The sequence below is a fragment of the Gallus gallus genome, chromosome 2 (genome assembly GCF_016699485.2).
Source record: "Gallus gallus isolate bGalGal1 chromosome 2, bGalGal1.mat.broiler.GRCg7b, whole genome shotgun sequence".
NCBI lineage: Eukaryota > Metazoa > Chordata > Aves > Galliformes > Phasianidae > Gallus > Gallus gallus.
In genome coordinates, this window is record NC_052533.1 from 76,218,897 (window position 1) to 76,237,750 (window position 18,854).

The following is an 18,854-nucleotide window of genomic DNA, read 5'->3' on the forward strand; positions in this document are numbered from 1 at the left end:
CCCACAAGTGTAATAACTTAGGTCGCTCATCAGTATGTATATCCACTTAAGCCCTTCAGCATCATCTGCTCTTCCAGAGAGGGTTTTGCACACAAAGCTTAGTCTATCATGCTGTGGAAAACCAAATGCAGTTTGTGTCTTTTAGGTCTACTTATATGCAAGCTTAAGAAAGCATAATTAGCATTTGGTTCCTTTTTCTTGACACCTGACAGTTTAGATCTTCCCTCACTTAGTTTTAACACGGCAGAATCTAATGATCAAGGAAGAGAAATCAGACCAAGATTTTTTTGAATAATCTAGCAAACTTAATGGCTTTTTGTATTTGGGTTGTTGTTCAAAAAAAAAAAAAAAAAAACCCAACCCCACCTCCAAGTGAAGTACTAACATCCATAATTTGCTTTCCTGTAATCAACATCTCTATTTAATAAACCAGCTTACACATCCACTGTGTTTAGTATCGTATAGTCAATTAATGCATTTCTATTCCCAAAATAACTCTGATGTAATATCATAATACTGTGTATTCTGCTAAAATCACTGTTATCTACTGTCATCCACTAAGGCATATAATGAAAACTTTACATAAACCCTAAACAATGACTTAATTGAGCTAGGACCAGGCTTCATAGAAGCAATCACAAAAAGCACTCAAAAACAAGGCAATACAGCACAAAGGCTGCCTGTGCAACCTTTATTAAATGTAGCACACATGCTTTAACACTCAAAGTATGCAATGCTTTTCCATATGACCTCCTACTTATCTCTGTACACATAATAGACCTCCTATGGACATCAACACTGATTCCTACAGATTGAGCTTATTATCTGCCAGACTTCTGTCTTATTTATTGAGCAAAAGAGACAAAAGAAGTGATAGTATACATGATGACAACAATTAAGACAGTAAAAAGCCTCTCCAGAAAAGGATGGCTATCCTTTGTCAAATCTCTCCCACAGTTAGGCAAGTCTTACTAAAACAGGAGAACTCAAACCAGCCAGTTCTGTCCCCACCTCTGAAGGTCTGTAGCTAGAACGCAAGCCAAAACACAAAGTATTAGTAAAGGAAGTAAGTGGGAGTGAAGTTCCTATGCCAAGTACTGGAAAACATTGTACAACGAAACAAATCCTATAAAGGATACTATGCTGCTTGTTTGTGAATACACCCAAAAACAAAAACAAAAAAATCACAGATCATTTTCCTCTGCTATATCTACACAAAAGCTACATCACTTGCACAAAAAGTAACTGAGCTCAAGCTGCCCAGACAACTAAAACACTGTCCATTAAGTGTTTTGCCTTAATATTGAGGTACATTCACCCTTAACCTTCTCACAATCAAACATAAGACTCTACAACAACCTTTTCACTTCCTAAATACCACCTACAACATTATCAAGAGCAGTATCTTCTTGTTCTTTGATTTCCTTCTTGCTGCTCCAGTGGACGTGAACTGCAAGGTAAGCCCTGGCTCAGATTCCAAGTCATAAATTTGCCTACAAGCAGAAGCGTTGCTCATTAAGTTTGCAGCTCAGCTAAGCAACTCGTCTTTCAAACAAGTTTTCACAGCTTTAATTTCAGAACAGTGGGTTAGCACGATGAGAACAGCAACATGGACAAATCCATTTCAAAACCACGTTACAAAAATGAGTACTTGTAATACTTAGCTATATCACAACGTATTTCATAAAGACAAAGTTTAAACTGACATACTGTAGCTCTACTGTAAGTAGTCAGGTCATTTTTCTACAAACTGTTTACTTCTTTAACAGATAAACTGCTACTTGGAACAGACCCTATTTTAGTTATCAAAGACAGAAAACTCATCCAAAACAACCCTGAGAAAACATTCCTAAGCTCCTCTGGAACACCAAACAAAACCAAAACCAAAACAAACAAGATTGCAACTATTAATACATCTGTCAAGTAAACATTCTTCCCTAGGCAATATCTTAAGAAAAGGGAAGATACTAAATAAAATCTGACCCACCATACCTAGGGGGGCAGGGAGAAGTGGAGACAGTTGCTGCTTTAAGTTATACATCGTGATGCTATCATTTTAATCCATAAATTCCCATTACTTTTACTGTATTAGTAAACTATTTTAATAATAACACTTCTTTTCCCACAAAGTACCACTACCCCCCAAAATGTAGCACTTCTCCAGAGAGAAAGACAGTTTATCTTGATTTTGACAGCACTACTGTGATCAACTAAGGAAAGTAATCTGGATGGTTCTTTGCATATGAAGAGTTTTTACAATATCCTCTTCCACTATGCAAATTTTAAACGCTCTGAACTAGTCTGTTTTTCCTTAATCACAAAGGAGACTTGATGGCTTTTTCGTTATTTTTATTTTATTGTTTTTTAACATCAGGGTCAGAGGCAAATTTACTTCCTTTGTAGAAGCTGGTGCAAAAACATTGTTCCCTTTTTTAACCTCACAGATACTAGCCCTATTTAACTACTAGCTTAAACCTTTTGTCCAGTGAAGCCCAGAGATATCATCTCCAGCGTACAGCTCATAAAAAAAAAAATGCTTAATCCACTTTTCTTGAAAGTTAGCTGAGCCATAGCAATAATCAAGAGGAGATCAAACCCTCAGCACTGTCTCCCATTTAAGCCACTTAAAAACCATCTCACAAGGCTTGACGCAAGTCTTTACCTGAGGTTGTCCACCGTAATGTTTAAAATCAGAAAAAGCAGGAAAGGGTTATACTACTCAGTTATGTAAGTCCCAAAGGTACAAATTTAGATTTATATTTAGTTCTTCAATTCCCATCCAGAGTTCAGCTCAGTAAACTGATCTATTTTTATCTTTTGACTCTTTTGGACATTTCCTTCCTTCATCTGTGTAAATGCGTCACAGCTTCTCAAATGTTTCCCTTTGGCCAGGGAAGGATGCATTTGATTCCAGCTCAAAAAAAAAGTTAACACACACGCTGAGTGGTTATTGTTATCTGAATTGTACCTTTATTCTGAGTTAAAGACAAGCAAATTTGACTGCAATCCCTGCAAACCTTGCAGCATCTAACAGAATATACCTTTCCTTTTGCACCAACAGGTAACAGAACGTAATGGCTATCTTCACCACTATCCAAACTGCATTTTATATATTTTTATCACTTTCTTACAAACAGGCTTGACTTAGCTCTGCTGACTTGGTAACTCAACAGACAAGCAGTAGAATTTTCCCATAATGGAAACAGAAACGAAGTTCAGGTTTGTAACTTTTTGCTCAGCTACTGAGACAAGTAAATCAGTCAAGCAAGTGTTGTTTACCTTTCAAAAGCAGCCTTCTACTTTGGAAAAACTGGCCTTTTATTATACATACACACATTTGGATGCCCCATCCCTGGAGGTGTTCAAGGCCAGGTTGGATGGGGTCCTGGGCAGCCTGGTCTAGTATTAAATGTGGAGGTTGGTGGCCCTGTCTATGGCAGGGGTGGGGTTGGAGATTCATGATCTTGAGGTCCCTTCCAACCCAGGCCATTCTGTGATTCTGTGATACATATGTTCTTTAATAAAGCATTAAGAAACCAATCATCAAATTACTAGATAAGCTATTATGGCTCAGCTAGTCTTTCCATCTGACTAACATTCGTCAGTTCTCAATAAATTTGTGTTTGGCTTGCCTTTGCTGTCACCCTTAGAGAAGCCCACCTCACAAAATCCTCTGACACAGTTCAACAATGCACAGCACTGATTTGCTTTCTGAACTTCGCAGGCCAGAAGTTCAGGTCGAACTATCCCTATCTGTAGAAAATAGCTACCTGAGGCACACAAAACATGACATTAAGGGATGTAAAGCAAGAGCATAAGTTAAAGCTAGTGCTGTAACCATCCCACTTCCACTGCTTAAGGACCAATCTGACATGCAAAAGGCAACCAAAATGGACTTGCTGTCTGGTTTAACATCAGTTGAAGAAAAAAAAAAAAGTTAGGGACAAATGCTCAGATACTGAGGCCTACAGCTAACACCGTCCCCCAGAGGTCAGTACTCAGCCTGGTCCTATTCAACATCTTCATCAATTACCTGAATGAGGAGATAGAATGCACCCTCAGCAAGTTTGCTAATGATACAAAGCTGGGAGGAGTGGCTGACACACCAGAAGGCTGTGCTGCCCTTCAGCAAGACCTAAACAGGTTGGAGAACTGAACAGAAAAAAAACCTGATGAGGTTCAACAAGAGCAAGTGTAGAATCCTACATCTGGGGAAGAATAATCACATGCATAAGTACAGGTAAGGGGCTGACCTGCTGGAGAAGAGCTCTGCGTAGAAGGACCTAGGGGTTCTGTTGGACAACAGGTTGCCACCAGCCAGCAGTGAGATCTTGTGGGCAAGAAGGCCAATGGTATCCTGGGATGCATTAAAAAGAGCGTGGCCAGCAGGTTGACTGAGGTTATTTCTCCTTTCTACTCTGCCCTGGTGAGGCCACATCTTGAGTACTGTGTCCAGTTCTGGGCTTCCCATTTCAAAAAAAGACAGGGAGCTTGTAAAGAGAGTCCAGTGGAGGGCCACAAAGATGATGAGGGACATGGAGTTTCTCCCTTATAAGGAAAGGCTGAAAGATGTGGGGCTGTTCAGCCTGGAGAAGACCAAGAGGGGATCAGGGAACATTAACAATGTTTATAAATATCCAAAGGGTGGGTGTCAAGTGGACATCCAAAGATTCTTCTCAGCAGTGTCCAGTAACAGAACAAGGGGCAATGGGCACAAACTGAAACACTGAAAGTTCCACATTGACATGAGGAAAAAATTCCTTACTGTGAAGGTGATGGAGCGCTAGAACAGGCTGCCCAGAGAGGCTGAGGAGTCTCCTTCTCTAGAGATATTCAAAACCTGACTGGATGCCTCCCTCTGCAACCTACCTTAGGGAATCTTGCTTTAGGAGGGGGTTGGACTAGACAAAGGTTTCTTCCAACCCCTATGATTCTGTGATATTAAAGCTTTATTTTTTTCAAAAACAAAAATCATGGCTGTTCAGGTTTTTTTTTTTTTTTTTTTGCAGAGAAATCATACTCCATTTTATTTCTGTATTGTAACAGCAGGAGGCTTCATAAACATAGGGTTTGACATCATCTTAAGTTTGACCTTCACTGCACCATCAACTTTCATATACAATAGGACCATCCACACTCAACTCACATTTTGATTCGTGCAGCTATACTGGCAGCTTTCTACATTTTTTCCCTGTGTTTTCAACTGCAGACATTCATTTCTCTAGTTCCAGAAGAAATACAAAAGGCCATGACATTTTAAACCTCAGCCTAAATTTTAAGAAGAGGGTGGAACATTCTTATATTCTCAGAAAATGATATAATCGTTGCCTTCAACATATTCAGAAGTTTGTAGCATGAAAAACATTTGGAAAGCAAAGACCTTACTACCTGAATGCTCCAACTAGAAAATTCTATTCAATAGCACAGAGCCAAGTCTACACAATGGCTACAGCACAGCTCATTGTATAGTTTAAGAGGTTAGCAAAGTAATCTTTAGTGTTCAAACAGTCCATTTATTTTAACTCAACTCTTGTGATGTTCCTTATGTATTCTCCTATCATTCCTGATGCATCCTTCCTTTATCGTCTCGGCCAAATTTTAAGACATGTCGCTTCATTTCATCCAAACATTTAACATCTGTTTTGGCTTTGGAAACAAGCAGTCTCTAAGACTACAATGTCAGATAGTTTTATTTTTTTCAGGAAATCTCTGCAATAACAACTCCTGTTGTTTGACAGCCCCATAGAAATTTACCAGCTATATGACAATCACAAAGCTCAGGGAAAATCTCTGACTGAATATCTTGACAAAGTATCTCCTAAGGCTGCAGGTTTTGCTGATGCACAGAAATGTGGAAATTTCTTATAAAAAAATAAAAGTTTTAAATTTTTATTTGCTCTTCTAACCAAGAATTGAGGTATGAACTACACAGTAGGTATGTGACATGTCCTTAAGAGCCATACAGGCTACAGTGTACTTCCCTGTTCATTTTCAGCACTTATGAAATCTCACTATGATCCCAGACCCTCAGTTTTCAATTGCTAAACAGTTATGTACAAATCTAACTACAAAAAGCATTGTTGGCTGTTCACATAGTCTGCAGACACTTCAATGTTAACTACTATTGCTCACATACATACTAGGACAGCAAAGAAACAAGAGTAATTAAGCTCTGCACATTTTCATGGCAGAGTAGAACAAGCGCACCATTAGTCACAATAGCAATGCTAGGTGCCTACTGCCCAGAATACTTCCCCCAGCTTCTTGTTAAGAGATTCACCATGCACACTCAGTTTTTAAGCCACACAAAACACTATTTGCCAGCATACACACAGGCATACATCCATTTATATATTCCCATGAAATCTGGGAAAACAAACCTTCCCAAATCTGAACCTCACATTCTGACCAATGCATAAACTGGTACATATAAACCTGACTCCTACACAGAATTGTAGAAATTATTTGTGTGCTCTGTTGAAATACTTCCACGGAAAACATACCAGAGAAAGCAATCCATTTGCATAGTTTGAGTGCTGGAGACCTACAGCTAGCTTTCTATCATTTATATCTTGCTTTCTGAGCATCTCTGGTCTTGAAAGGCACAATGCTTTTTCAGGAATTTTCTTACCTCCCTTCAAAGGACTCTTTTTCCTCCTTGGGAGGGAGAGAAAAAAAAACAAAACAATACAAAAAAAGAAAAAGTACCACAAAGCAGTAATACTGACCTCATTCCTTCAGTAAGGTCCAGGTTACAAACATCACATTCAAAGTACCAGCAAGATGTACAAGTCAGCATTGCTCACTAGGAAAACCTGTTTGATATTTGCAGTGCCTTTTTTTAAAACAACCAGGGCTACTGCCACTTATGCATGGCATTAATAATGGCATAAGTTGAAGAAACAAATTTGACTAAACGTTTTGAGAAGACGGTTCAACCACCACGGAAACCAGTCCTATTTTTTTAAACAAATGCCCGAAGACAATTAAGTCATCTCCTCCTCCTCCATGCAACCATAAGCAGCTGGGATCCACTGCTCCAGTTTCAGATGAAGAAGAGCCAACAGAAGGGGCTCTGCGTCCTTACAGCTGAGTCTACAGGCTCTTGCCACACAAGCCATTTGATGAGACCCTGTGGATACAACTCATTAATGACCCTCATCTTTGTGTAACAATGTACCAATCTGTTCTAGAGACCCAAACTGAGGCTCTCATCTATTGTAGTGTTTACTGCTAAAAGCACTTGAGTTGTTCCTTGTCATTTCAATTCCTCCTCCTCACTACTTGGTAAGTGATCTGTTTTCTCCAAACAGCAGTATCCTTCCTGAAGGAACATGACTCAGCTTTGCAGATCATGCCTATTACTTCACCAGTAATCTACTTTTTGATTTCACTGCACCAAGAAAAAAAATGTGAAGTTTCTTCTCCGTATCCAACCTATCTCTTTACGAGGAGAAGCAATTAGATGTAACTATTTTAGTAAATAGTTTTAAAATAGCTTACTGTGACCTTCATTTTTATTTGGACCAGTAGCCCTTTTGTTAAATAATTAATTAATATTACGCTTGTTTCTCACAACATCAGGAAGGAAAATCAGTTTGCTTTGTTCTCATTAAAATCATCACTCGATTTCAAAAGAATACCACCTCACCCCCCCCAGTGCATTTCCAAAGCTTGTGCCTTTCCTATTTTAACACTTCTGTTGACCACAAACAGCTATTTGCAGTGATCTCATCTCCTTCCTCAAGCTGCAGGGCAAAACCAGTGACTGAAGTCTGCATCTTAACAGGCCTATTTGTTGATATTAAAATTCTTTTCTTAACTGAAAAACAGTAGATCAATAGTGATATTTTATCTTTACATTGGAGTAGAGAAAGTTTTTTTTAACCTTGTTTAGATTTTATTGACTTACATGAACATTTTACATTGAAAAACGTTTGGAAGCCATTTGAAATTTCAGTTGGAAGTTTCATACTTGTTTCTGTACAACACTTAGCCAGGGAGAAGGCATTTCTTTAAGAAAAGTTTACCCGCCACCTTGTATCCACAGTGATGGAGCTCTGTAATTAGAGAAAGTCTTAGCACCAACTGTCTTCCTAATTCTGCCAGCTCCTTTCTAAGCACGTGTATTCTGAGCACATCAGTGCTGTATGACTGCTCAAATGTACAACTCTCAAGAATAGGTCTGGCTTTTCTCTAGCTCCCATTTACCTTCCACCTCAAACATGTATTTAGTTCATCAACTGCCAGCTATCACAGATGTTACAAGTAATTCCGTTCCCACTTAGAAATGCTCATGACTTGTGACACTTTCACACACAATCTACTAACCTTCAGTATCCCAACAAGTTTGACTGTTCCATACCAAACAAAGCTGCACAACAGCTGCTGCATTTCACACAGAAACGCTCTGTCCTCCTTTCCAGGAAATGTCAACCTAACACCACCATTCCCAGGCTAACATCTCCACTGTATTGTTTCTGTAGTTATTCTAGTCCTGCATACAATGGATCAGCAACTATCAAATTGTGACATTTCTATTTCTTTATCAAAACAACCCTCTGATCATCTTATTAAAGTGGATGCTGCTGGAATTGGACTCAAAACTTCATGAGGGCCCACTTCATTTTCAGCTTGGATCAGTCAGGACTAATGGCAGCAACACTGTTTTGCTTTAACCTTCTCAACGGCCAACAAAATTCAGAGGACAAAATAACAGATTCCTGAAAAGCAGCAGCTAACTTGCTTCTTAGCTTATACCGTCTGCATTCCTCACCACTTCATAAAACCCCTAAACATACCCCCAGCACCTGAAAGCCACAAAGCCATGAATGCATACTTGCAGAGGACAGCATGGAGATACCACGTGGGGTACCACCAGAGTTTCCTGCCAATGCTTGGCTTTCAGTTTTGCTATTAGGTATTTCTATTAGATGTTTGTTGCTACTCTGTAACTAGTGCATGTGCCATGCCCAGTAACCCACACAACCACAGCTATGACTACATTCACTGTAAGTTAGCTGCTACTTATCAGCAGATGGATGAACCTTCTTAGAAAGGCACTATCTGAACTTTATACATTGCATGCTCTGCTCCGTGGATTTAATCTAAAAACTGGACTTGTTTTTTCCAGTTGATGCCTACCATAAAAACCATTTTGTCCATGATCTAAATGGTAGTGTAGTTTTGATTAGTAGTACTCATGAAGAAGTTTGTTGCCTTTTAATAGCACACATGCTTTTTTTTCCCCCATAAAAATCTTTCTCTTCTCTCTCTGTCTCCCTAGAAGACTTGCTCTGCTTTGGTAGCATTTTTAATAGTATCTTCTACAGACAGTCAACATTCCCAGCCGCTATCATAACCAGTGTAAAGCAAACAAGACAAGAGTGTATAAAACAAGGTGACCAGGAAGAAACAAAACATAGTTCCTGCCTTTGAATTTGAAATCCTGAATTTCTCAATAAATTGTTTAGGTTTTATCTTTACATTATCATTTAAGCACTGTTCATGAAAACTAAGAAAGCCACAAAAATATTATTTAAGAGGAAAAAAAATCAATTTTATATTTTTATGATAGTCATTAATACTTCCTATATGGTTTCACCTAATCAAGCAATTATCTGCCTAGACTGCAATAGGCAGATTTGGTTGAACTCAAACTTTAAGCAGGTAACTCACAGTCTCTCAAGCCACTAGCACTTGCAGAAGTCTTCAGCTCCATGTCCATAATCACCCTAGATTTCTGCATTCCATTTTCCTAAAATATTTACATAAGCATTTTAGCATCTACATGTACGTCAATGCTAAGTGTAAAAGTGAAGCTTACATTAAAAAGCACACAAAGGAAGCGTGAAGTGCACAACATTAGAGCAAGTGTTTTTCTAAATGATTCTGGCAACTACCTTCATCTTTGGCTTCCCTTCAGGGAGAGGTGGTGCACAGATGCTGTATTTGGGATGCCGTTCCCCAGACCCGCTCCACTTTCACCTTAGACACATACTCCCCCTCCAGATAAAGGACTGCTGCCTGCTGTGGAAATTCATTTCTACATAGAAAGTCTTCCACCTTTGTGTCTTCTCTGATCAAGTTTTGAGTTACATTTGACAGTTATATTCAGATGTTATCTGGCTAAGTTTGAGTAGTCGCTCATCCTACTGCCAAGACTTCCACAGTGTCTTATTTTTCCTTTGTTTTTCAGACACTTCTGTCTCTGCCCGAAGTTCCCCACCCCTTACTCAAAATGTACATTCTGCTGCTCCTGGAAACGTGGTAAGTGTTGTAATAAATGGTGGTAACAATCAGAACCTTCTCAATGGCTTCAAAAACTGCACCGTCTGTTCATACATGACTGAAGTTACTGCACAGGTTGCTGAAGGCACTCCATTTATTGTACAGGAAATAATTAATCCACTCTCATTGCAAAACAGCAATGAGTTATCAGTTGGTAACTTGTTTGTGTTTCCACTGAGACTTATCACAATCATTTATAAAGGTACTTGCTATATCACCTAGCCAACAGTTGACTGAGATGTTTGTAAGCCTTCTTCTCTGCATCCTTTGGTATTCAGAGATCTCTCCAAAACCATTCCACATAGTTAAACTTAACTGTAAATGTACAATCAATATCTCATTTACTTAGCCAAGACAGTAGGCAAAAAAAATTCATTCTTTATGCTTAAATCATAGAGTCGCTAAGGTTGGAAAAGACCCACAGGATCATCCAGTCCAACCATTCGCCCATCACCAATGGTTCTCACTAAACCATGTCCCTCAACACAACATCCAAATGCTCTTTGAACACCACCAGGGTCGGTGACTCCACCACCTCTCTGGGCAGCCCATTCCAGTGCCTGACCACCCTTTCAGAGAAGTAGTATTTCCTAACGTCCAGCCTGAACCTCCCCTGGTGCAGCTTGAAGCCATTCCCTCTAGTCCTATCACTAGTCACATGAGAGAAGAGACTGACCCCCAGCTCACTACAACCTCCATTCAGGTAGTTCTAGAGAGCAATAAGGTCTCCCCTGAGCCTCCTCTTCTCTAGACTGAACAATTCCAGCTCCTTCAGCCGCTCTTCATAAGGCCTGTGCTCCAGACCCCTCACCAGCTTTGTTGCCCTCCTCTGGACACGCTCCAGGGCCTCGATGTCTTTCTTACAGTGAGGGGCCCAAAACTGGACACAGTACTCGAGGTGCGGCCTCACCAGTGCTGAGTACAGGGGGACAATTACTTCCCTGTTCCTGCTGGCCACGCTATTTCTGATACAAGCCAGGATGCAAGGCAGAATTAATTAACTTCAACTAGCAAAAACAGTTTGGAGGATGATGTTACAATAGCATGATTAACGGGCAACCCTAATTTGTGCATTCTAAAGGTGCTGGTTGATGGGGGCACCACCTTCCAAAAGCATTAAGGACTTGAAGCTGTAAAGATGTAACAATTTCAAAACAGCAATGAAAAAGAACCCATTCCTTCTGTATGCTCACAGCCTTGTAAGCCATGCCTTGATGACAGACTCTCAGTTCTGCTTTGTACATATAATTCCTGGAAGCATGCTCATGTGCTAGCAGTTTTCAGCCCTTCAGAATACACATGATTTTAAGCTGAATATTAAAATACATTTTGAAAGGTTTTTTCTTTATACTCTGATGAGGAATAGATCTTGTATACCTAACACATGAATCAACAACCCGCTACAGACCCTCAGCCTGCACTACCCATTTTATCTGGAATTATAAAATAAATATAAAGTTTTACTGCAAGAGATTTTATTAATCATCTCAAGTCACACAAGTGTACTTGTTAATAAGATGCTTGTCTATACATCTTCAGCTCAAAACTATCCTGTCAGTTTACACTGTTATCTCTAATCTCTAGCTTATGCATAGGACAGAGAGGCACTTCCTACAGTGTTTTCTCAGGACGTAATCACTTTGCTTGGCACCAACTCTGTTTCTTAGCAGTTTTACTCCCAATCCTGCTACAAAGAAGTTGACACATCTAACAAGGTGTTCTTGTCTTTTCAGCTTCAATTAATAAGATTTAGATAGTAGACAACAGAAAGTAAGCTGCCTCTAGGTCTTCCAACCCCAACATATTTAACTTCAAATTCAAATTCAAGACATCGTGTTTTCATACTACTGCCTCACTCGGCTTCTTTCTTCAGTAATCTTTCTTTGTGTTTCAGTCGCAACCAATTTCTACTATTCAGAGCGAGTTTGCATTTATATCACCAAAGCAAAAACTGGAAATGTATACATTTCAAGTGAACACAGACACCGCTTGATCTCCTAATGAAACACCTTTCACATACTGAAGCTTCGCTCCTTAAGCTCCTTTAATTCTACTTCACGCTTAGTCTTACAAAAGGAAAGGAGGAAAGCCAGCCGTCCCCCTGGCAGCACAACTGAGCGGTGTACTAACCTGAGATTACAGCTGATTGTTCAGGCATTGTGGGTTTTTGTTTTCTGTTGTTTTTTTTTTTTTTTTCCATCCTGGAGAACACTGTAACGTTTTTACTCTTTTTTTTTTTTTCTTTTAAATAACTGCTACAGCTTTGCTGACATTCTCTTACAAGTGACAGGAAAAAGGAAGCATTTGTCATTGTAAACGCTGTCAAGAGAAAAATATTTTGTATGCTCCCACGTACAGCAAACTAAGCCTTATGCTTGTTCATTGATTGCTGCGTCCATTGTGTTGCACTGAAATAAAAAATTGCACCTCCTGCCCAAACAAAAGGGAGCACCCAGATCTCATAACGGGCCCTTTTCTTACGGAACAGCGGATCGCAGAGGGATGCAGACTGTAACAAGCTCTTCCCAGTACCAAACATCCACTGAAATGCCAGGACGTTTCCCAGTGTGTGCCACAGCCCAGCTCAAAGAGATCAGCCCCACACGTACACACAAAAATGAGAATCCCGGTTGTTAAATATGCTCCGAGAGTTCTTCAGTAAGCGTCTGACACCTCTTTTTCTACCGCTTTAAGGCTTTCTGCTGCTGCAAGACCAAGCTCAGTGCAACTTCCCTACGATCAGAAACTATCAGCATCAGAAGCCATCGCCGCACCGCTGACGAGCTCGTCAAGTGTGTGTCACCCCCCTGCCCACACACAGAGACGCCTATTAATACAGCCGGCAGGGTCGCCCCAGAACTGCAGGATTACTACACAGCACGTACCCATCTGTAACTATACACGCGTCTACTATGGGTGCCCGTCGTTTGGCTTTCAACGTCATTTTTCCGAGAACGACAAAGCTCAGTCCTTCCCCCACGACCAAAGGGCCGAGGCCAACAATGAGCTCCCTCCACACTCGACGCTGCCATGCCGAACGGGCCTCCGGGGAAACGCAGAGCCTTCCGAGGGCGCTCAGCCCCCCGCTCCGACCTCTGCCCGAGCCCCGAGTCCCGTTCGGGGATCCCTGCTGCGATCGCACCTCCTCCTCCATCCTCCTTCAAGCAAGCGGCGCTGATTGCGCATCCCACTTCCGTCACGGACTTCCCTTAAAAACCACATTAACGCGGCTTTTATTATTCTCGTTACTATTACAGCCGTCATCTTTCTTTTCACGCGCCGAGGTGGCGATCCCCCCCATCTCTCGGCCGGTGAGTCTGCATTTTCCCCGCACGCCGCTCCTTTTTAGGCAGCCGAAGGCAGCGAGCGCCCGGCCCGGCCCTCCCGCCCCGCCCGGGGGGTGCCCGGGGGGCGCGGAGCCGCCATTACCGGGGACGCCGTGCGGGCAGCCCCCTCCTTCCCTCCCTCCTTCCCTCCCTCCCTCAGGACGGCTGCGTGCCGGGCTGAGCACGGAGCGAGGCAGCGGCCTCCATGTTTGATCCCGGCGGCCTGTCAACGGCTGGGCGCAGCGGGAGGGCCTCCCCAGGGCGCGGGCAGAGAGCCCCGGAGCGGCTCGTTCCCCCCTCCCGCCGCCTTTTAAAGCCGCGTCACCTCCCTCTCGCTCGGAGCCCGCAGCCCTGCGGCACGCCGCCGCCTCGCCCCCCCCGCCCCCCGTTTTCCTTTCCCCCTGGAGAGCCAGGGCTGCCCGGGCCTCGGCCCCGGCTCCCGTTGCGGGCCGGCCGCCGGGCGCTGCCCCCCGCCCCGAGCCGCACCTGTCACCGGCGGCACCGCCTCGGGGCAGCCGCGGAGCGCCCACGAGATGCGGGGCCCCACGCGGCCGCCACCTGGGCGCCACGGGGCACCTGACAAAGCCGCTCCCCGGCCGCCGCCGCCCCGCTCCCCGCTCACCAGATCGGAAGAACGCCGCGATGTCCGCCGAGTCCTTGGCCGCCTCCTCGGCCCCTTCTCCCCCGCCGCTGCCGGCCGTGCTGGCCGCGGCGGTGGACGCGGTGGTGGCGGCGCTGCTCATGGCTGCGGCGTGCGGCGGCGCTTCCTCCGGCTGAGACCCGCCGCCGCCACCCCCGCCGCCCCGCTCCCCTGCGCGGCCGCCGCCGCCTTCACCTCGGCGCGGGCGCGGCTCTCAGGGCGGCAGCCGGAGCGGAGCGGGCGAGCGATGCGCGGCGGGGGCGGCTGCCGCCGGCCGCAGGGACATGAAGGTATGCGCGGAATGGCAGCGCCGGGAGCGCCCACCCCCCGCAGCCACCTAGGAGGCGGCGTGTGCATGCAGCGAGCCGGGGCGGGCGGGCGGACGGCAGCCGGAGCGCAGACAATTGCGGGAGGAGGAGGAGGAGGAGGAGGAGGACGGCATGGGGAGGGCCAGCAGTCAGCGCAGCGCGGAGTCGGGGGGAGGAGAAAGGGATGCTCCCAGCCTCTTTTTTTTTTTTTCTCCTCTCTCCGAGCGGCTGCGCTAACCGCGGCGGTGCCGGTGGCCGCAGCAGCTGCCGTCCTCCATCTTGCCTGGGAGGGGAACCGGGAGAGGAAGCGCGACCCCGCCCGAGGAACAAGGGCGGCGGGGGTGGGGGGGGGGAGAGGGAGGAAGCTCGGGAATCTCCGGCTGCGTCCGACGCCGGTCGGGAGGGGGCGGCACCACGGCTGCGCTCCCTGCCGAGACCGCTCTCTATTGGCTGCGGCCGAGTGGGGGGTGCGGGGTCCATCCCGGCGGTCGCCGAGAGCCAGGCGGGGTCTGGGGGTTGGATTATGTCATTCTTTTATTTTTAGCTGCTTTCGGCTTCCCACTTCTCGCGCAACGCCCGCTGCGGCCGCGTGGTTGCGGGCAGGTCGAGCCGAGGGCCGTAGGAGACGGCTGTTAGGGATCGGACCCACGCGAGGAGAGGGCGCGGGACTGCTCTGTTCCTCCGCTGTGCCTGCTGCTCTCACGGCTCGGACGGGAATGGGGGACGCGGTTTGGATGGGGCCCTGGGCAGCCTGGTCCGGTGGGAGGCAGCCCTGTCCACAGCAGGGGGTTGGAGATTATCATCTTTGAGGTCCGCTCCTACCTGAGTCATTCTTTCATTCTATGAGATCGTTTGCAAACAACACATTTGTTGTGACTATTTTTTTTTTTTTTTTCAGTTATCTCTAGGAAACATCAAAGTATCTTCTATCATGGACGAGTCAAATGAACACAAAGTAAGCAAACAGCCTGTGATAGAAGGTGCGATTGGGTGCCTGGTTAAAGCACGTCCTGGTACAGCAGTGGTTCTCATGTGGCACTACCACAGTAGTTATCTAAAGGAGAGGTTGGAGGAGGAGTGCTGAAGAAGGCTGTTGAGCACCTTCAGGAACTGATAAAGCTGAAGAACACTTCTCAAATGCTTGTAGTAAATCATAAGAAACGTTGCTACGTCCGGTTGAAAATCACATGGCTTCAAGAATCAGATTCCTGAGCCTTTGCTGAGTGTTAAAAGCAAAAGTGACTTCAAGAGAAAGTGGGGCTTTGTTAGTTTATCGCAGACAGGTGATGTGGAAGATGTTTTTCCAAGGTTTGTGTTAAGTTGAGGCTGTACAGCTTGCTGAAAAAGCTTTTGTGCAGCCAGCCTTACCCTGATTTCTCCTACAGAGATGAGATTAGTTTGACTGAAAAGCATTTTTTAAATGTTTTTCTTTCAGGCAATGGGCACAGGAAAGTGTTTCAAATTAGCATCCCGCTGGCAGAAGCGGTTGCAACGTGAATTCCTTTCTAGCCGGCCTAGCAGCAGCCACCAAGCAGAAACCAACTGGAATAAATGCTTCTGCTCCTGAGCAAGCTGGAAGCAGACCTGGGAGCAGGAATTAGATGATATTCTACACCAGCACAGAATAAACTGTGTGAGAATGAGAGAAAATGAGATCAATGAATGAAAAGGGTTAATATAATGAGTAAAGAAAAAAATGGATCTCCTGGAAATTCCTTAATTCAAGCTCTTAGTTACTTCAGAGCAAGGTGGTACTCAGAATTATTTGTTTTCTGAATTTAAATTGACTTTTTATGTGCAACAGTGGAAATTAATGGTTTTCGCTGTTGTTGTCGATTGTCATCTGAAGTCAGTTGTGCCATTACTGGCTTTGCAAGACTGTTCTGTCCATCAGCTATTTGAAAAGGGGATGCTGCCCTTTTTTCTTCTCCACCTTGTTGCTCATCCAGCAAACTGCACAACTGATTGCCAGTGGCTGCTGAAAAGCCAAGGTCTGTTTGAAAAATTTTGAAGGTTGTGGGAGGACTGAAGTTTGTCCCTTCCACTATCATCTCTACCTGCTGAAAAGCAGAAGATGCTTCTTTTGTTTACTACATGGGTGCCCTGAGCCATGCCTCCCTCTGGAAGAGCCTCTCATCTATACAAAACTGAGGGAATCTGGAACAGTTCCCAGCTCCAAGGATTTTGTTTTGTGCATTGATTGATATCAAGTGGTTGCAATTTACATTCTTTACCTGCACTAGAGGCCGTCCTCACAGAGATGCCTTCAACAGCCAAATGCATTCATAACCTTTGCAGTGTTCAAAAGGACTGTCGCAATAGTTGTGTTCATGCTTACATTCATGATACAACATTTACTGAAGAATAAATTAAATTGATAAAGATAGGAAAATGATATTCTGGTTGAGTTACTAAACACTTGTAATTAAGTATGGATATCATGCACAAGGTATTAATATTGTGACTTTAGGGAATCGAGTTTCTTAGTCCAGTTTTTCTTGATAATCTTAGGCTTAAAACTTCCCAGGAAGGTGAGGGGAGAGTACGAATTGTCTATGTGGAGAACAATGCATATGGAAAAGTTGTGTGAGTTTGCATACATTGGAAGCTTGGCATTAGAGAATAGCCTTGTTCTCCATCCTCAGCTCCAGCTTTGCTTCTCTCAGTTTTTGTCAGTCTCCAATTGTTTTTTGCACCAATTACAGTGATAAAGTCAGTAGAAGAAGAATACTCTTATTAAATAAAATATTTTAAGGGTACTGTGACCTGCTAAACATCAATATTGCTAAGACTGAGAGACTATTTTTAATAAATTGCTTACCAGGATTTTTTAAATCTAAATAAGTTGAAATAATCTTTATTTTGTGAAGGTACACACATATATATAAAGGCATTTGATTTTATGGAAGTAAATTGTTCCAAAAGATTTACACCTGAGAAAGATAAAAGCTGTAAAATGTGTACTGTTTCATTTGTGTCCTTTGTTTTTCACGTGTGGTGCCTTGGGTTGAACAATCATTCTAAAACCATTATATCGATGCACAAAGACCTTTATTCCAGGCAAAGATATCTCTTGTGAAGAAAGAAGCGTGTACAGTATCCAGACCGAGAAGTACCACATGTCACCTCATGGTTCATTCCTAAAGGAATATGCAAGCTGGATATTGCTCAAGTTCTTTTCCTTCACCATTTGCTGTCCACTTAATGAAGACAAAGATTGCCTCATTTTTGGAAGGCAATAAATAAAGAAGAACAACAGCTGGAATTTAAGTCACTGATATTTGCAAGGTTTCAGGAGAAGTGAACTAGGAACTCCTTCATTTGGGTGAGTATCAGACAGGAGATAACACTGATCTGTCTGCATGGCCAGTCGGAGTTGTCTCATTGCTCAGAATCAAAAAAGCCTTCAATTATGGGAAGGAAAAAAGAGTCAACAGCCAATTTTTTAGAATATAGTTCACTTGTCACAGTCATTCACAAGTTTTACTACCCACTTTTATTTGCAAACTAAAACGTAGGCTGTGACAGTGTGAGGACGAGAGTTCCACATGGGCATTTTAAAGGAAAATATATATGAACTTCCCTTCAACTTAGCCAGCCTGTACGAACTGCTTCTTACTTATATTATTTTTCTGTAGCAGGCTTTTGGCAGGTTCCAAACGAATCTATAACGCAGAAGTGCTTGTGAAAAGTTGTAGAGAATGCCCTACCAGTTGCTACTGTGCTTTTGGGATGACAAGGCTTCTTTCAAGTTTGTAGCAGTTAAGGAAAGCAACCGAAGTTATTAATGTGTAGCACCTCCAAGTTGCTATCTGGATTCTTATCTACATTGCGCTTGTGTTATAGAAACATTTGTCAACTTCAAATTTTTCTCCAAGCACAAGATGCATCTCTGTTATCTGCAGAGTTGCACTGAGCCATTTTCTAAGAGTTATGATTATTATCTCCACATTCTCTGCAGTAGCTTCTATCTCTTTTTGAAAGTGCACTGCAGTTGTCTTGAGCGCTGTTAAGTCTGTGTGGTCCCCTTATGGTATGTTTGCAAGGGTGGATAGTGATAGGACAAGGGGGAATGGTTTTAAACTGAGACAGGGGAGGTTTAGCTTAGACATTAGGAGGAAGTTTTTCACACAGAGGGTGGTGACGCACTGAAACAGGTTGCCCAAGGAGGTTGTGGGTGCCCCATCCCTGGAGGCATTCAAGGCCAGGCTGGATGTGGCTCTGGGCAGCCTGGTCTGGTGGTTGGTGACCCTGCACAAAGCAGGGGGGTTGAAACTGGATGATCATTGT

At 43.6% G+C, this 18,854-nt stretch overlaps 2 protein-coding genes across 8 annotated transcripts in view; one reads left to right on the plus strand and one right to left on the minus strand.

The window, feature by feature from the left end:
* Window positions 1-14,559, minus strand: part of TRIO (trio Rho guanine nucleotide exchange factor) — a 237,447-nt gene extending 222,888 nt beyond the window's left edge. For all 3 annotated transcript variants that reach the window (XM_015282226.4, XM_025147706.3, XM_040695759.2), the window contains exon 1: window positions 14,239-14,559. In XM_015282226.4, the coding sequence (XP_015137712.1) occupies window positions 14,239-14,359 (121 nt within the window). In that variant the 5' untranslated portion in view covers window positions 14,360-14,559. The remainder of the gene's footprint in view (window positions 1-14,238) is intronic.
* LOC101751325 lies at window positions 13,203-17,525 on the plus strand. 5 transcript variants are annotated; one of them, XM_040695760.2, is made up of 3 exons: window positions 13,203-13,601; window positions 15,463-15,519; window positions 16,000-17,525. In XM_040695760.2, the coding sequence occupies exons 1-3, from the start codon at window positions 13,203-13,205 to the stop codon at window positions 16,129-16,131; spliced, it is 588 nt and encodes a 195-aa protein (XP_040551694.1). In that variant the 3' UTR covers window positions 16,132-17,525. The 5 variants fall into 5 exon arrangements, 2 of the variants coding, with proteins under 2 accessions (XP_040551694.1, XP_046786039.1); XR_001465240.4 differs by having other exon boundaries at window positions 13,529-13,601; window positions 15,463-15,872; XR_005857470.2 differs by lacking the exon at window positions 13,203-13,601 and adding an exon at window positions 14,475-15,374 and having other exon boundaries at window positions 15,463-15,872.
* Window positions 17,526-18,854: the final 1,329 nt, after the last annotated feature.

Bases quoted from the DNA above. Each gene is read 5' to 3' on its own strand.
- LOC101751325 (XM_046930083.1), top strand. From the start codon at position 14,504: ATGCGCGGCGGGGGCGGCTGCCGCCGGCCGCAGGGACATGAAGGTATG.